The 17,690-nt window shown below is 37.8% G+C and overlaps 1 protein-coding gene across 2 annotated transcripts in view; it reads left to right on the top strand.

Annotated features, from left to right (window-relative positions):
• tafa5b (TAFA chemokine like family member 5b) overlaps positions 1–10,358 on the top strand; it is a 46,777-nt gene extending 36,419 nt beyond the window's left edge. The window contains exons 3-4 of one of the 2 annotated variants that reach the window (XM_079858551.1): positions 7,287–7,414; positions 9,301–10,358. In XM_079858551.1, coding sequence (XP_079714677.1) covers positions 7,287–7,414; positions 9,301–9,309 — 137 coding nt within the window. In that variant the 3' untranslated portion in view covers positions 9,310–10,358. The remainder of the gene's footprint in view (positions 1–7,286; positions 7,415–9,300) is intronic. The other variant, XM_079858552.1, reaches the window with a different exon arrangement.
• The last annotated feature ends 7,332 nt before the right edge of the window (positions 10,359–17,690 follow it).

Below are 17,690 nucleotides of genomic sequence, written 5' to 3'. Positions count from 1 at the left end.
AATTCAGCTTTGCATCACAGAAATAATAATACAAATAAATGTTATAATTTTAAACTTATTTTAAAAACTTTTGTATGGTAATATATAGTCAAAACTTGGAGGTGTAGCCTTGTATTCAGTGTAACAGTGGTGTTCAATATAAAATTAAGTACTCACAAACAGACTGAACCATGGAAAAAACAACATTATTTGGCATGAAACCAGGCTGGAATTATGTTTAATTCATGTTAGTAGCATAATTAAATTTTAACTTGTACAAGTACACTGACAGGTCAGTTCTAACTGCAAACCGCCTCCATGTAAAATGAATAGCAAGAAAAGCAGAGCCGAAAACACATTTGCTCTCTGGAATCTGTTGAGATGTCTTGGGTAATGACATCGACATGACAATTAAAATGAATTTATCATCAAACCAACAGGAAATAAACCATCATGAAGTTTTCATGTAGAACAGAATCAAAGTGGCCTGGAAAGTCTGGCATCAATATCAAATCAGACTGAAAAAGCTAAACGAGAGGCGGCTGCAGCATGTTGGGACTCAGAGGGACTGCGGATTCTGCCTGGAAGCGGGCGCGAAGTGACAGCAACAGAACGCAATTCCCTCAGCTGGTGGTAGCGAGGAGGTGAGAGCCGACAGCTGGAATATGCCCCGAAAACTATGCGGAAAGTCAGGGGAAGGAGAGCATTTGAACAATTAGACAAGGTGATCGTCAGCCAGGTGTCAGGATAATCGAGTCCCGCTCACTGAGCACCTGCATTAATTCCATATCTTTTGACTCCTCAATCGAATTCGGAATGTCAGTCCAAGGATTAGTAATGTTTCCCTAGTCACACAGCCTAGATGGATGTGATAGGTCAGGGCTGACCCCAGGCAGCCAATTCAAAGCATCTGCCTCACATCGCTGGTACTATGCGGCAGCATTACAAATGGGATACTGGCTCCCCAAAACATTCGGGAGTGGCTAGAGAAGTTCCACGCCATCAATCAAGATACCTAAGTCAAGATGGAGCTCGTTCCATCTGGGAATATCACGTCGGGAACACCAAAAGCTAGAATTGCCATTCACATTCTTTACATTTTAATATGGGTTGCAGTTTGTGGCATGGCTTTATATTTTTGAAAGGACAGATAAGGACACAGAATATATTGTTATTTGGACTCACCTTCTAAATAAATACAGAGGCTTGACATAAGTGGTCCCACTAGAAACTAATTATATAATGCATCCTCTGTGTTTCCACAATGCTCTAAAAATTAGCATGCCCTGTGATGAAGTGTCTGCAGGTGTGCCCATGATAACACAGATTACACAGGCTCTCCGCCTTGACTCCTCATATATTACTTTACACAAACGTCCTCTCACAGAAATACCGTAATTGTGTTTTCTAGAATCAATTAAGTGAGAACTAGCAGTGTACACATTTCTGTGTATTTGGTGATTAATCCAAGTATTATTCTATTTCATTATCAAAGCAAGTTTTATGATGGTGTAATGAAATGAGAATAAATCTATAAATATAAAATGACTACAAAAATATTAGATTATACAATAAATTGAATTTTTAAAACATTAAAATGCTAATTAACAAATGTGTTACATTCAATTATGAATCATGTTTAGAATTTATTACAAAGAAACTTGCAAATTTGTTTATTTATTTATTTACTTACCATAACAACATCACTGTCTGGAATTTCGTTATGGCAAATAAATACATTTAATTTTGAAAACATTAAAATGTTATACTAAATATTGTGTGTATACATTTGATTATAAATAGTATGTATTAATATTATCATTAAACTCAAATCAAATTATGTTTAATGTTGTAATTGTAATTTTTAATAAGAATTTTAAATAATATTTATTACAAAAACTGTGGCAAATTTGTATCATGCACATTACAAAGAAATGCTATTAATGCTAGTGCACACAAAAAAATGTCTCTTGATTTTGAGTTGAATATGACTGAAAGTAATAACTTGTTTAGAATGTTTATTCAGTAACTGATCTGGGCTGCATTTCCCAAAAGGATCTAAGCTAAGTTGATCGTAGAGATCATTGATGGCAATGGTTCTACGATCTAGCTTTTGGAAAAAAGCCGCCATGACTGATCCAGTAAGCTCATTCAAAAAGGTTTCATCAGGCTTCTTGTGAGTCTCCAGAGATTCATCCAGATTTCTCATTCAGAATTTAGATTTTTCTTTATTCAGATGCATTCAGGCTGATTTAAAACAATAACTTGTGAGCCTTTTTGTCAAACTCATCTAAGATTTATTCGTTCGTGAATCTGATTACACTGGTCGTGGTTTGTTTTTGAGTGGAAAATGTGCAATAAAAGATTCAGCAGTGTCTTTAAAAGCGGTGCAGAAAATACTGGCGTAAAACAATAGATAGAAAATATTAATTGTTATTCACATCCAGTTCATTATCTAGGCAATTTATGACATAAATCCCCTCACTGATTTCATCACAGTGGGGGGCTTAACATTGAGAACAGAAGGGGCTTGGTGAAGAAACTGTTTGGAATAAGCTCATGAATTCATTATAAAGAAGAGCATGTGCTACTTGTAAATTATGGACATTTCCTGTGTAAGCAAAGCTGATCTGAATACTAGTGTGTGACATTACCGTGACTGTTAAACGTATAGAATTCTCAAGCAGTGTCTGCTGTAAAAATGTATGGACAGATGTTTGATGTTCTCCTCTGTGCCAAACGTTTGAGTAATCGCAGTCCGCTGCAATGAGCAGCCCATCTCATTTATTGTCCCGATAAATCTCGAGTCTGGCCTCTGCATCGGTCATCAGTCACAGCTAAAGTCTTAACTGGGGCAGGAATGACAGGGCCTTGAGGACTGGATCTACCTTTCCTCTGAACATTGTGAAGACCCCATTATAAAAAACAAATTTAGGTTTAAAAAATACCCAGAATTTGACCATTACATTGCTTGCATGTAGGGTCAGGCAAGATATCTAATATTCACAATGATATTCACAGTGATGTTGCTGGAAATATAAAAACTAAGCACTATTGTGATGATTTTAATCTTTTTTAATAAATGCTGAAATAGTGTCTCTGATTTAAAGTTAAGTCGCAAAAGCGACATTATAAATTTGATTCATTTCTGTGAATCAGTTTCAATGATTCATTTCAAAAGATTCAAATCTTTAAATCAAACGATTCATTTGTAACATTCCAGCTAGTTATTTTTTTAAATTTTCTAACTGTAGGCTAATATTCATTGTGATTGGTTTTCTTTAAATAAATTTGCATACTGATTTGTGATTAGTGCATCTGCTTTTACACTGAAAAAAACCCATGTCATTTAGTGGGTTCATTCTCATATACATCCAACAAAACATCTTAAACATACTATTCTTTCAAGCACTGATATTTCCTTCAGAAAATGCAAATCATTTTGTATTGAATCATTTTGATTAATGATTAAATATTTGTGAATTGCGGAGCCACGGCTAAAAAGGCACACTGCATATTTTATGTATACAAAAAAGAAATAATTTTGGGTTTGATAATGGAGGTATTCAGTGATCTGTCACAATTTAGATGCCATCTGTACCAGCATTAGAGATGCATGAATAGTTAGCAAGAAAGTCTTCTCGCAAGAATTGATTGCAGGGATTATTTTGATATTTGTTTTTGCCTTTTTCTAATTTAAGTCCCAACGTGTGGATACTTCAAATATACAGATTACAATTCAACAGATTCAATTTCCAGCATCTAACAATAACAGGAAATTGTAATTCAAATCTGTTATAGTCTGAGTTATATAAATTATAAGCAAGAATGAGATGTTTCCATTCAGAATCAGATAAAAGCATACTATCTGAACAATGTCACTTTTTGCTCTCTGTAAGCAACTTTAATATTACTTTTGTGCCCCTTTGACCGAAACCACGAAGTTCCCAGAGTTCTTTGATGTGTTGATTCGGAGAGGCACTTTGTGCACTCTGTCATAGTCTGTTTGCCATCAGTGGAGTGACAGTCTCAATGCTCAATACCAGGAGACAGAGGACAGCTCATTAGAGAGCGAGTCTGAGAGCTTACGTGTTGTGCTGACAGGACTCTCTTCAGCTGTTGTTTGTGGATTTGTTGACTTTAGTTCGTTAAAGTGTTAAAATGTTGATGATCTGTCATGTGGCATGCATCATTGAAGGCTGGAGTGATCCAACGTAATACCAGAGACAAGCAGAGAATGAGTTAGAGGTGGGATGTGGGGGGGGGTTTCGGAGTAGCTGAGTATTTTACTGTGAAATAAAGGGTTTTGGGGGCATCATTATTACAGTGTGTTGGCTTGACAAATCCCTAATGCAAGACCAGACATTTATAAAATGTAACGGCTCCTAGAGCTTTTCAGCTTTTCATGTCCTTCATCCTGACATGGGATGCTATTACTTTACATTCGGATCTGACTTACGGTTTTCCTCGAGAGCAAATTGCATCAAAAAATACCACATACTTCCAATGAAGAGCATGGACTATAATTCAATCTGTTTGTCTCTCCCTTAATCCCTCTATCTATCTATCTATCTATCTATCTATCTATCTATCTATCTATCTATCTATCTATCTATCTATCTATCTATCTATTCACCCATCTATCTATCTATCTATCTATCTATCTATCTATCTATCTATCTATCTATCTATCTATCTATCTATCTATCTATCTACCCATTCACCCATCTATCTATCTATCTATCTATCTATCTATCTATCTATCTATCTATCTATCTATCTATCCGTCCATCCATCCATCTATCCATATCTATCAACCCATTGACCCATCTATCTATCAATCTATCTATCTATCTATCTATCTATCTATCTATCTATCTATCTATCTATCTATCTATCTATCCGTCCATCCGTCCGTCCATCCATCCATCCATCCATCCATCCATATCTATCTACCCATCTATCTATCTATCTATCTATCTATCTATCTATCTATCTATCTATCTATCTATCTATCTATCTATCTATCTATCTATCTATCTATCTATCCGTCCGTCCATCCATCCATCCATCCATCCATATCTATCTACCCATTGACCCATCTATCTATCTATCTATCTATCTATCTATCTATCTATCTATCTATCTATCTATCCATTCACCCATCTATCTATCTATCTATCTATCTATCTATCTATCTATCTATCTATCTATCTACCCATTCACCCATCTATCTATCTATCTATCTATCTATCTATCTATCTATCTATCTATCTATCTATCTATCTATCTATCTATCCATATCTATCAACCCATTGACCCATCTATCTATCAATCTATCTTATCTATCTATCTATCTATCTATCTATCTATCTATCTATCTATCTATCTATCTATCTATCTATCTATCTATCTATCCGTCCATCCGTCCGTCCATCCGTCCGTCCATCCATCCATCCATCCATCCATCCATCCATCCATCCATCCATCCATATCTATCTACCCATTCATCTATCTATCTATCTATCTATCTATCTATCTATCTATCTATCTATCTATCTATCTATCTATCTATCTATCCGTCCGTCCATCCATCCATCCATCCATCCATATCTATCTACCCATTGACCCATCTATCTATCTATCTATCTATCTATCTATCCGTCCGTCCGTCCGTCCGTCCGTCCATATCTATCTACCCATTCACCCATCCATCTATCTATCTATCTATCTATCTATCTATCTATCTATCTATCTATCTATCTATCTATCTATCTATCTATCTATCCGTCCATCCATCCATATCTATCTACCCATTCACCCATCTATCCATATCTATCTACCCATTCACCCATCTATCTATCTATCTATCTATCTATCTATCTATCTATCTATCTATCTATCTGTCTGTCTGTCTGTCTGTCTGTCTGTCTATCTATCTATTCATCTGTCTGTCTGTCCATCCATCCATCTGTCTATCCAACTCTCTATAAAGGCTTTTTAAACTATTTTAAGCATTCAGGCAAGGCTTTGTCAAAACAACAAAGTTGTTTGTCTTGACAAACTTTACTTTTATGCACTCCTTTTAACCATACTCTGTTCAAGCCCTCCAATCAATATAAAACCAATCAAGCCAACCAACCCGCACCCAACCCTGAATAAAAAAAAAAAATTATAAATAAAAAAAATACATGTAAGACCGATGTTAAATAGTATGATAAACTCAAAGCGTAGATTAGAGCACCACTGGCTGCATCCTACAGTTTTGTGAATCATGCCTACAGAATGAAGACGTACCAAATTTGCATGAAAGGCTCTTTTATTTGTCGTTATGGCCCAGGGCATAACAGTGAATACTAATGCTGGAGATTAGTAGCGGAAGCTAGTCCCTAGAGTAGATGCTGTGAGGGAAACATTCACTACATAACAAACTACTTTGAGTTTGGAAGCCATCCCTACAACTATTTTTTACCTTTAAGAACGTGCCTTTTCCTTTGGTGAGAATGACATTTCGCATCCATTTGTATCTACTTGTTCTCCAAATACTTTGTTAGCCTTTCTCCAAACGTACAAATTCTGCCACCCTAATATTTATGTACTTTTGCTTCCCTGGGTTATATTTCACTCTGATTATCATTTTCTCTACCTCACAAATGTACTGTTTTTTCCTCTCTCTCTCTCTCTCTGTTTCATTTTCTCTCAGTTTCCCTCCTTTCCTCCCTCCCTTTTCTCTCTCTCTCTAAGGGCCAATTGGGGTGTCACGGTATGCAAATGAACATGTAAGGGTGCCCTAGTTATTATAAATAGACATTTATGTTTGATTAAGTGCAAAAACAATCTTACCTCAGGAAAAATTCTCACTGTTGGACCTTAGCGATCTGTTTCAAAGAGAAAGGCTTAGGATATTAGGCCAAGTGCTGGAGCTCTTTTCTTTCATTGCTCTTTTCCTTTGTTGCATGAAATGTCTTTATTCTACAATGTCTTGACCTCTGAATGACCTATGTCATATGACAATTTTATATTTATTAACTAAACTTGACCTTAATGGCATTCATATATAATGCTAAAACTTTCTACTATAATTTAAATTCTTTTGAATTTCAGTTGCACCAATTGGCAGTCATATAGAGACCACGCTTTGATTCAAATAATAGCTAATAAATAAGATTGTTTAATTGCGTTTAATTTAAATTTAACGTGTCTGTTTCACAAAGAAATCTATAGACTTACAGAGGTAAAATAGGTTGCGAATGTTGTTCTGCGTATTTAACTTCCCCTTTATATTTGTTTTCCTCTTCTTTTAACAGCGCATATTGTCAGGAGCAGACAGTGGTGTGAGATGATGCCTTGTTTGGATGACGAAGGCTGTGACCTATTGGTAAACAGAACGGGCTGGACGTGTGCGCAGCCGGGAGGCCGAGTGAAAACAACCACAGTAAGTGCCACAAAACAAAACAACAACTCAGGACATTGACTTGCTTGTCAAAAAGGCTAATGTCATGCCAAATACCCCAATTGATTAACAATAACTATGTTTCCATCCACCTATTTGTATGCGCATTTTGGGATATTGCATAAAAAACTGCTGGATGGAAACGTATAAAAAACGTATGCGCTCGTTTGAGTCGGATACATTTTTTATCCGATAAAAAAACATGCACATAAACTACGATGGAAACGCATTTACCGAATAAATTCCTCGATGCACATAAAAAAAAAATCATGTGACTTTGCGATGGGATAGTATAACTGGACTAACCAGTGGCGTAACTTTGTTTTAAAAAGTGGGTGGGACAGGTGGGGTGGAGGTTGCTAATACAATGCTAAATCAGATATATGTACAATAACATTACGATGTCCAGCAATGGATTTAAATAGTAGGCTACATGGGGTTTAATTTGTCATTTAATGAGATGTAGCCTAATATATGTTGTCAGTGCCGAGAATCTTCGTGTGAATAAATACATAGATCCGCCTGTTTGAACAACGTGTACTTTAATGGTCCAGTGGTAGAACTTTCGCCAACCGTGTCAGAGGTTCTGGGTTTTAATCCGCACTCGTATCGTTTTTTTTCTCATCAAAACCAGTTATGTTCATCAGTGGTTGTATATCAAGCAAGGACACGTTTGTGTGCATTATGTTTTGTGATTTCACCAGAACGAATAGAGAGTATCCGCAATGGATTGAAGCGCGCGTCCGAGTGAAGACAGTGTGGCGTGTGCGCGAGCCACACGAGAAAACACTGTATCCGCGCCACTGATCGCAGCGGCAACAAGCACTTTGATCACTTGATTTAAAAAACACATTTCAGCTCTAGATAGTCTCTTATTTAAAAAAACGAACGAAATGAATGCTCTGCCAGTTAACTGGAGATGTTTTATTTATTTGTAGAATTGGTACATTCCTGCCGCGCGATGTTTTAAAAAGAGGTGGGGACAATATTGACCCTGGCAAAAAGTGGTGGGGACATGTCCCACCCGTCCCACCCGTAAATTACGTCTATGCAGTGAACCAATCTTTTTGGACAGCATCTGAAGTGCTGTTTATGTTGTTCTGAAATGCCTGAGCAAAGTCTGTCGTCAAAGTGTTTTGGTATGATTACCTTCCAGAACTGTCTTACACGACTGCATTCCCAAACCGCAGGCACCTTTCTCCAAAATGTGTTTATTACATTCAAGTAATTTATTATATGCAAAAATTATCATAGACAATGGCTTCTCCAGCTTTTATTATATATTTAGCGGCAGTTTACCAGGAAGTGAAGATTTTGATCTCTTCGACTCACCGGATGGAAACGCTGCTTTATTCGCAAATGTTTTATGCGAGATTCTCATTTTGCGCATAAAGTTAAATTCGCAACTTTATATAGAAACATATTGAATGATGGCCAACGTTGTCCATGATTATGTGTAGTAACTTGTGTAAGATATGTTCTCTGAGCAGGTTAATCACTTAGCTTGTTAACAGCAAGATAACAGACAGAATGACATTGTATAATGTCCATATTTGTTGTTTTAATTATATAAATGTATGTGTTAGATAATTTGAAAGATGTTTATTTTGATGCTTAAGACTACAATCAAAAAGCTATTTTACAGATTTCTCATTAGATACTAAAAATAATTTAGCCGTTAATATCACTGACATCAAGAGGGCTTTTTATTCAAATTAAAGAATGAATTTTTGCCTTTCCACACCTTGAAGATTTGTCTATCCTTGGTTAGAGTCCAACAAGGGTTGGATTTGGGACAACACCAGAACCTCTCAAAATACATAAGTGATTGCGTTATGCACCCTAACTGTCGTGTTGTTAAATCCCAGGTATCCTGACGCCAGTGGGGGAAGATTTTCCCAAGAGAGGTGCAACGTATGGAAGAACCTCGTCATTCTCCAAAGCTACAGCGGTGCGGGGGAGGGGAGCATTCATCATAGTCCTGTTAGCCCTGTCTGTCAGTCTCTCCATTAGTCCTTCAGTCTCATAAGATAAGGGGTGAGGACCTCTCGTCATGGAGTTTACGTGGACCGTGAGGAATGGATCCCCCTGTGCTGTCAATCAGAGTTGGAACCGGCCAACGCTTTGTTTGCCGATGCCAAAACGGGCAAGTGATCAGTGCGATGACGAATGCAGGATAGTTTGCGACTTGGATCGTGAAAAGTGCAAGGATCTATTGAAATTTTACAGACCAAAGAAATACGGACAAACAATTTCTGTGGGGAAGGATTTCCAATATGAACACAAAATACACACATCAGCTGCTTCAAAAAAACAAAACACATACATGAGCTTTGTAAGGAGTTTTTCCAACTGAGCACACGCAAAATAGACGTTTACAACAAACCTGTTGACTTTTCTTCTATTGCAGTTCTGCTACCACTGTTGTGTAATGGACTGAAATCAGTCAGGATTTGGAAACGTAGCGAGCGCGGCAGACGATTTGTCGAACCGAACATTATCTACCTGACCTGAAGAGACTAGCGGAGACTTGCGCTTCGTGAAAGACCATCCTATGTATTTTCAGAGTCATAAAGTTATATATATATTTAACAGTTTTATATGATGTACCTTTGTAGCAAACCTTATTTAACACTGACAATGTGATCCTATTCATAAAGGGTGAATTGAAAAACGTTATGTCCTGGAAAGTTATTTACGCATTGCTTTCATCGCGGATGAATATAGGAAGGAAAATCGTGTACTTATGTATTTGTGAGTAAACTTTTGTTTTGTAACAACATTCAACAATATACACACACATAAAAAACAACTGTAACCCACCTTGACAAGGTTATTTACATCAGTATACAGCTATGGGTCAATTGTGTTTTACCGCAGAGATTGTACACTGGTAAATTCATCTTATAAAAACTGTTTATGTGTCAGTCCTTCTGTGATATCTGTCATATCGAGACGGTCACCCCATTAAGATAATGGCCCTTATGAGATAATGGCCCGTCCGCCGCAACGAGCGCCGTGTCCTGCGTGGTTTCTCTTAGACCATTACTCTGCCCTTGTTGGCCCCTCTCCTCCTCTCTCAGCGCCGAGCCTGTGGAGGAATGCTGCTGTCAGCCAGGCTTCAAGCTTCATTTAACATCACTAACAGCCTGCATTACACACGGCGTCTCTCAGCTACAGCCGCAGTGCCCCACAATATCACCCCCCGGCCCAAAACTATCATGAGTGTTTATGAGGGTTTGAAGGAGACTGATGCTGGCTTTATTGAGGCTTTTAATATGATCTTAACAACTTGCATTAATCATTTTCTTTGGTTGTATGTCACTAAACGTGGCCCTTCATCCTTGAACCTGAAGCTAAAATATGCTAAAATACTTTCTTCTGTCTCATTTTAATGTGCAGAGACAACCAAGTAAGCCATTTGTAGGTTGATTTCCCTGTAAAGTGTTTACAAAACATTTTTTTCTGTTTGTTTGAGAGTCGCGACCAGCCTGAAACAGCAGCAGCGGCTCAACCAATGGCGCGAGTTTTCGACGGAGCTATCTTTTTTAATGCTGTTGGTTTTATTGTTGCTTTTAAGATCTTAACAATCTACATTAATCATTTACTTTGGTTGTATATCACAAAATGTGGACCTTCATACTTAAAGGGATAGTTCACTTTGAAATTAAATTTTGGTATGTTTTAGCTTACCTCAAGGGCATCCAAGATGTAGGTGTCTTTGTTTCCACAGTAGTTTCAATTTTGATATTTTTAGGTCAAACTGTTCTTGTCTGTCAGTCATATAATGCAGGTCTATGGTCACCACCTCAAAGAGCATGCACAGATAAGTCCAAATGAAACAATTCCCCATCGTAAGTACACATTGATGGCCTAAGACACAAAACGAGCGGTTTGTGTGAGAAAACGAACAGTATTTATATCGTTTTTACCTCTTGTACACAGCCACGTCCAAGTGATCTGAGGGCGCGCGCGCTTCCGGCACTTTCTTCTTCTTTTTTTTTTTTTTTTACGGCGGATCACAAACAAATATGTGCATTACCGCCACCTATCTCAGAAATGGACCACTGACACTTTCCTATACTTCTTTAACCTATCAACCGACATAAATTCCGCTTATTTATCCGCATAGAGGCTTCATAGAATTTCATCCGGCGCTGCGTGTTCAGCTCCTCCGTCCACTCTCAGCCCCCATGACAGGAAAAAAAAAAAAAACTCATTTAATTCCGGCGCTTACGCAGCGCTCACACGTCACACACCAGGATGCGCGCGCGCCTTCAGATCACTTGGACGTGTTTTTTTTTTCCTGTCATGGGGGCTGAGAGTGGACAGAGGAGCTGAACACGCAGCGCCGGATGACATTCTATGAAGCCTCTATGCGGGTAAATAAGGGGAATTTATGTCGGTTGATAGGTTAAAGAAGTATAGGAAAGTGTCAATAGTCCATTTCTGAGATAGGTGGCGGTAATGCACATATTTGTTTGCGATCCGCCGTAAAAAAAAAACAAGAAGAAGAAAGCGCCGGAAGCGCGCGCGCCCTCAGATCACTTGGATGTGGTTGTGTACAAGAGGTAAAACCAATATAAATACTGTTCGTTTTCTCACACAAACCGCTCGTTTCGTGTCATAGGCCATCAATGTGTACTTACGATGGGGAATTGTTTAATTTGGACTTCTCTGTGCATGCTCTTTGAGATAGTGACCATAGACCTGCATTATACGACTGAGAGACAAGAACGGTTTGACCTAAAAATATCAAAATTGAAACTACTGTGGAAACAAAGACACCTACATCTTGGATGCCCTTGAGGTAAGCTAAAACATACCAAAATTTAATTTCAAAGTGAACTATCCCTTTAAACCTGAATCTAATATATGCTAGAACAACTGTTGTTTGAGAATTCAACAAGCCTGATATAGCAACAGTGATTGGGGCGGAGCTATCTGCATGTTTGACCAATAGCATACAGGGAGAGTTGTTCACTAGACCTGTTTGAACGTTTGAATGCTGCTGTTCTCTTTGTTTTTCAGAAGGTCTTGACAACTTATAATTGAAGTAAATGACTAATATACACTACCATTCAAAAGTTTGGGGTCAGTACATTTGTTTTTAAAGACTTTTCTTCAGTGAGGATGCACTAAACTAATCAAAGAAAAAAATACATCACGGTTTCCACAAAAATATTAAGCAGCACATCTGTTTTTAACATTGGTAATAATAATAAATGTTTCTTGAGCAGCAAATCATCATATTAGAATGATTTCTGAAGGATCATGTGACACTGTGACACAGAGTAATGATGCTGAAAATTCAGCTTTGTCATCACAGGAATAAATAACATTTTTAAATATATACAAATAGAAAAAAGGTCATTTAAATGGTAATAATACTTAACAATAAAACAATTTTATTGTATTTTCTAATCAATTAAATTCAGCCTTGGCAAACATAAGAGACATTTTTCAAAAAATATACAAAAATCTTACCAACCCCTAACTTTTGAATGTCACACGAAGTGGGATCTTCATACTTAAAGATGAAGATGTTGAAGATGTTCTGTCCGACATCTATAAGTGCATCTATTTGTTAGACATCTGTAGGTCGATTTCCATAAAAAGTGTAAACACTGTGAATCTGTGGTGTTTTTGTAAGTTTGTTTTGAGAATCCCAACCAGCCAGCCACAACAACAGAGGCTCAACCAATGACGTGAATTTGGGGCGGAGCAATCAGTTTGTTTAACCAATGGCAGAGTTTTCAGGGTGTGGTTTGATTTTTTACTGCTTTGAAACATTTAAAAATGCTAGATTATGGATTTACTCTGTAGCGTATTAATTAATTTGATTCATCCTGTTATAAAGGAGCCATTTTCTATTCAGCAGTAAGAGTGTTGTCTAGTCATCTTTTGTGTCATTTTGCTGATATCTACTTTATCCACTGAAAATGTCATCGTGAACAATTAGCCCTTTTTAGACAACCTGCAAGGAAGGTGGAGGCAAGAAACGAAGATGACTGGCTAAGGTAAAAAGGCTCCCTTGAGTTCATAATCAGGGTTTGACATGTCGCACTGAACCATCTCAAATTCCCATACAAATCTTACCGGCTTGGCTCACTCATCCATGGACTAAATGAGAAAAATTACAGACTTTGCCAGTTCCCTTAAAATCCCATTTACATTCTGTCAGCTCCTATTAAGGGACGAGGATCGTGACAATGGGCAAAAATATGCATGGGAGAGAAATCCAGCCTCAGTCCATCACGGTAATTCCGACCCTGCTTACCAAGGCGGCAGTTGATTTCTCCTCAATTTGGGCTTCCCTTCCCGCAAGCTGCACACTAAACAGGCCCTGATAAGCACCCTGCCTGAAAACCAGCTTTAACAATATCATACAATTACAAGCATCAGTAACAGTATCAGCCATAGATTAGAGGTACTAAATGCTGAGCTATGAATAAATTAGCCACAGTTTTTCGCCTAAGCAGAAAGACTCGAAAAAGAATGAAAGGACAACAAGGCAGGCACTTTGATTTTCGTAGACCCCGCGCCTCGGCTGATAGTTTTCTGGAAATAATTTTGAATGACACAGATTATAATAGATTTCCAAAATAATCCGGATTATCGCAGTCATTACAGCCACATTTGATAAACGAAAAAAGTCTTTCTGCGGTCACACGTCATTATGTGCATTATGGCTCAAAGCGGACGGCGATCTTATTTCAATTAAAAACTGGCGTGCCTATCAACGTGATGCCTCTGTTTACTGAACTCTTTAGACAAAGACGTCATCTGCAATTCAAATGATTTTAATCAGTAGACACAGAGGCACAACATTGATGGGATTGCTTCATTCGTTTAGCAAAATGTCAAAGCAAATCGTCGGGTCTCAGCTGTGTTTGTGAACAAACTCCATGTTTCAGATTTGCAGGAGATTAAAAAGAGATGAAAAGCAGTGAATGTGTAATTGTGTGAAATCTAAACCCAGGACCCTTTTTATAGTGCAAATTTCTGATTAAGGCAAAACTAAAGGAGAACTCCCCGCAATTATCGATAATTGCGAGTGGGCAATTATGTATTAGCATGATAAAAACAACTGCACACATAAAGGACGACAACTTTGCACCTGAGATGAACGGAAGTGGAGGGTTGCGGTTTGCTCACGAGTTAGGCGGATGTTGCTTCGAGTTCCTCCGGGTCCTTGTGGTGAATTATGGTCTGCCCTTCAAGCAGTCATACACGTCCGCCATTAATCATTTTTGGCCAGTGTCCCCATTCTCAAAAGAGGTCTGGAATGTGTTTCCAAATTTCCAAACCTGATTGTCACCCTGTCCACCCTCAGCCCCTTGGGGTCCTTCATACGAGACCATAAAGATGAAGAGGAGGCGGTGACTTTGTTGAGGGAGATGGGACCAAGCATACTCCTCACTGAAGGGTGTTGCCCAGGCAATTTTTGGATTCAGGCAAGTTCTTTGAGGGTCACGCAGGATGAAGTAATGTTTTGTAAGAATTAATTGAATTGTTCACTGAATACACGGTCAGCATAAGCAGGACCGATGAAGCATGGATGCAGCGTATAACAGTGTGACCTCTTAAGGGACAGTCTTTGAACGAGTCCTGGAGTATCCTATACAATAACAAATGATGTCTAACAAAAGATTCTCCTTCCCTCATTTAAGCATGACGTATTTGCCATTGCTACTGAACTAAAGGTCAAAGATATGTCAATGTTATTCAGCTTCTGAGAGCTAATCTTTAGGATGAATGGAGAATTTTCTACATATACTGAATTTCACAGATCTAGAGGGCTGGCCGTGGAATTTGTGAGCCCCCAGGCAAGATTATATAAATATCTTAAAAAATATACAATTCTGTGCATAACTAGTTCTAGAAATGTTTCTTAAAACAACAAGGCTACATCTCATATTTTGTCATAGTCTTTACGTGGCTTTTTTGTGATTCTGCATGGGTGTAGATCATGTAATCAGAAATGATTAGTGCATTCAAATCACGTCGGAATGATTGTACAAGTTGTAGCGCACATAAAAGCCAATAAATAGACTTATCCCTATAAACATACTTGATCATAAATGATCAACATGATCAAAACTTTGCTGAAATCTGTTGTACACGATCTACTACATGCTTTCTGTCGTCTGATTGATAGTTTATACGTTTTTTGCAAGTAAAAGGTCTTTTAGTATAATTATTAAAACGTTCACATTCAGGTCATTGTTCATGTGTATTTTTTGCTGTGAAATCTTTAATGTTTTTTAATAAAGTAAACATAAGAATGACTTTTATATTGTTAGTAATATTTCAAGAAGAACACTTACTGAACTGAAGAAAAAACATGTTAAAATGCGAGTATGAAATATGACCCATCAGGTTTTTGAGGAACTTTATTTGTTCCTCAAAACTACAGAGCTTTGATCATATATTTAAATATCATAGAGTGACATCTGATATTTATATGCCTTTTATGTAAGTTTTCTGCTATACTGTTATAAAGATCTTATTGATTTACATTACAAGCTATCAGGATTTCATCTTACTTTTGGCCATAAAAATAACAGGATCTGCACAAAATTGCATATTTTTGTTCAGTTTGGGCCTCTGAATAAAATTGACGTGTTTGTTCTCCCTAAAGTATGAGCTCCATATTCTCACTATATCACACTATATGAGCCATAAAACCTGACGCATCACATATGATACACACATGCAAACCTTTTATTTTTCAAATATTTTGTCAATAAACTCTTTCATTTCAAAAATTAGATTTTTCTGACTGTTATTTCATATGTCAGGCTATACAGGGTTTGGGGCATGTCAATTAAAAATCATGGTGGTGGAAGAAAATTCTTACTGAAGAAATATGATTTAATTATGAATGTTGACAGCATAATTAGTTTGTTAAAATATTTTTTCTGTACCATAAATGAAGAATAGTAATGCAACATGCCAGAAAACTCTAAATTCATTTAGCTGATTTACGAGTGGACAGACTTGTGTGACCAAACTACATTTCCCTCATTAAATACACAGATAAACATCAATTATACATCTAATGTGCATCTTTTGCTCTTTATTATGTTGCATTAATGCAAAAAAACTTCCTGCCTTTGTCAAAACACCAAAAATGAAAATGATCTCATAATTTATTCACCCTCAAACCATCCAAGGGGGCCTATTGTCTAAAGCGCACGGCGCAAGTTCACTTAGGGCGTGTCCGAATCCACTTTTGCTAGTTTAACTATGGGAAAAATGGTCGGTGCGCCAGGCGCATGGTCTAAAAGGGTTGTCCCTATTCTCATAATGAGTAATGGGTGTGTTTTGGGATTTACGTGCGTTAAACCAATCAGAGTCTCATCTCCCATTCCCTTTAAATGCGAGTTGCGCTCGTGCCATGGCAGATTCGCTATTTACATGACGGAATTTGATAGTGGAAAGACCGAAGACGGAAAACGGAACTGCTCGTGCGCGAGTTAAAGTGCGCAAGCAGACCATCTACGGGACAAGCCGGATTCCACCATATCTTTCTGTTCACAATATTAATCTTTTACATAGTAATCCTTTTATTTTAAATATTTGGCATGTTTGTGTGCTGCTGTGCGTCCCTGTATGTGTAATAAGCAGAGTGTACGCGCGTTGTAAACCCGCTTATAGGCACACATTACTAACGTGCTCATTAAATAACAAAAAAAATATTGCGCCATTGACTTTAGACCAGGTTTCAGTTGGTCAATGGCGCAGTCTATTTCAATTGCCTCAATAGCAACGCGTCAACAATGCGCCAGAACACACCTCGTTTTCAGACCAGCACGCCCATGGGCATTCAAGTAGGCAAATGCATTTGCGATTTAAACAACGTGGCGCAGGACTTGAAAATGATAACTGCGTCAGACTGAAACTAGCAAAAAACACTTGCGTCGCGCTTGGCGCTGCATTGCGCCGGGTGTAAGATAGGGCCCTATGTGTGTATGACTTTCCTCTTTCAAACAAACACAATCGGTGTTATGTTAAAAAAATATCCTGGCTCTTCCAAGCTTTATGGGAGTGAATAGTAACTGAAGCCCAAAAAAAGCACATCCATCCATCATACAAGTAATCCATACTGCTCCAGGGGGTTAATAAAGGCCTTCTGTAGCAAAGCAATGCATTTTTGTAAGAAAAATATCCATATTTATAACTTTATACACTAGAATCACTGGCTGTACGTGACGGCCGTATGTAGTTCTGGCGAAGAGTGACCTCTGACCCG

The sequence above is a fragment of the Squalius cephalus genome (assembly GCF_949319135.1).
Source record: "Squalius cephalus genome assembly, chromosome: 23".
NCBI lineage: Eukaryota > Metazoa > Chordata > Actinopteri > Cypriniformes > Leuciscidae > Squalius > Squalius cephalus.
This window is presented reverse-complemented; position numbering and strand designations above follow the sequence as displayed.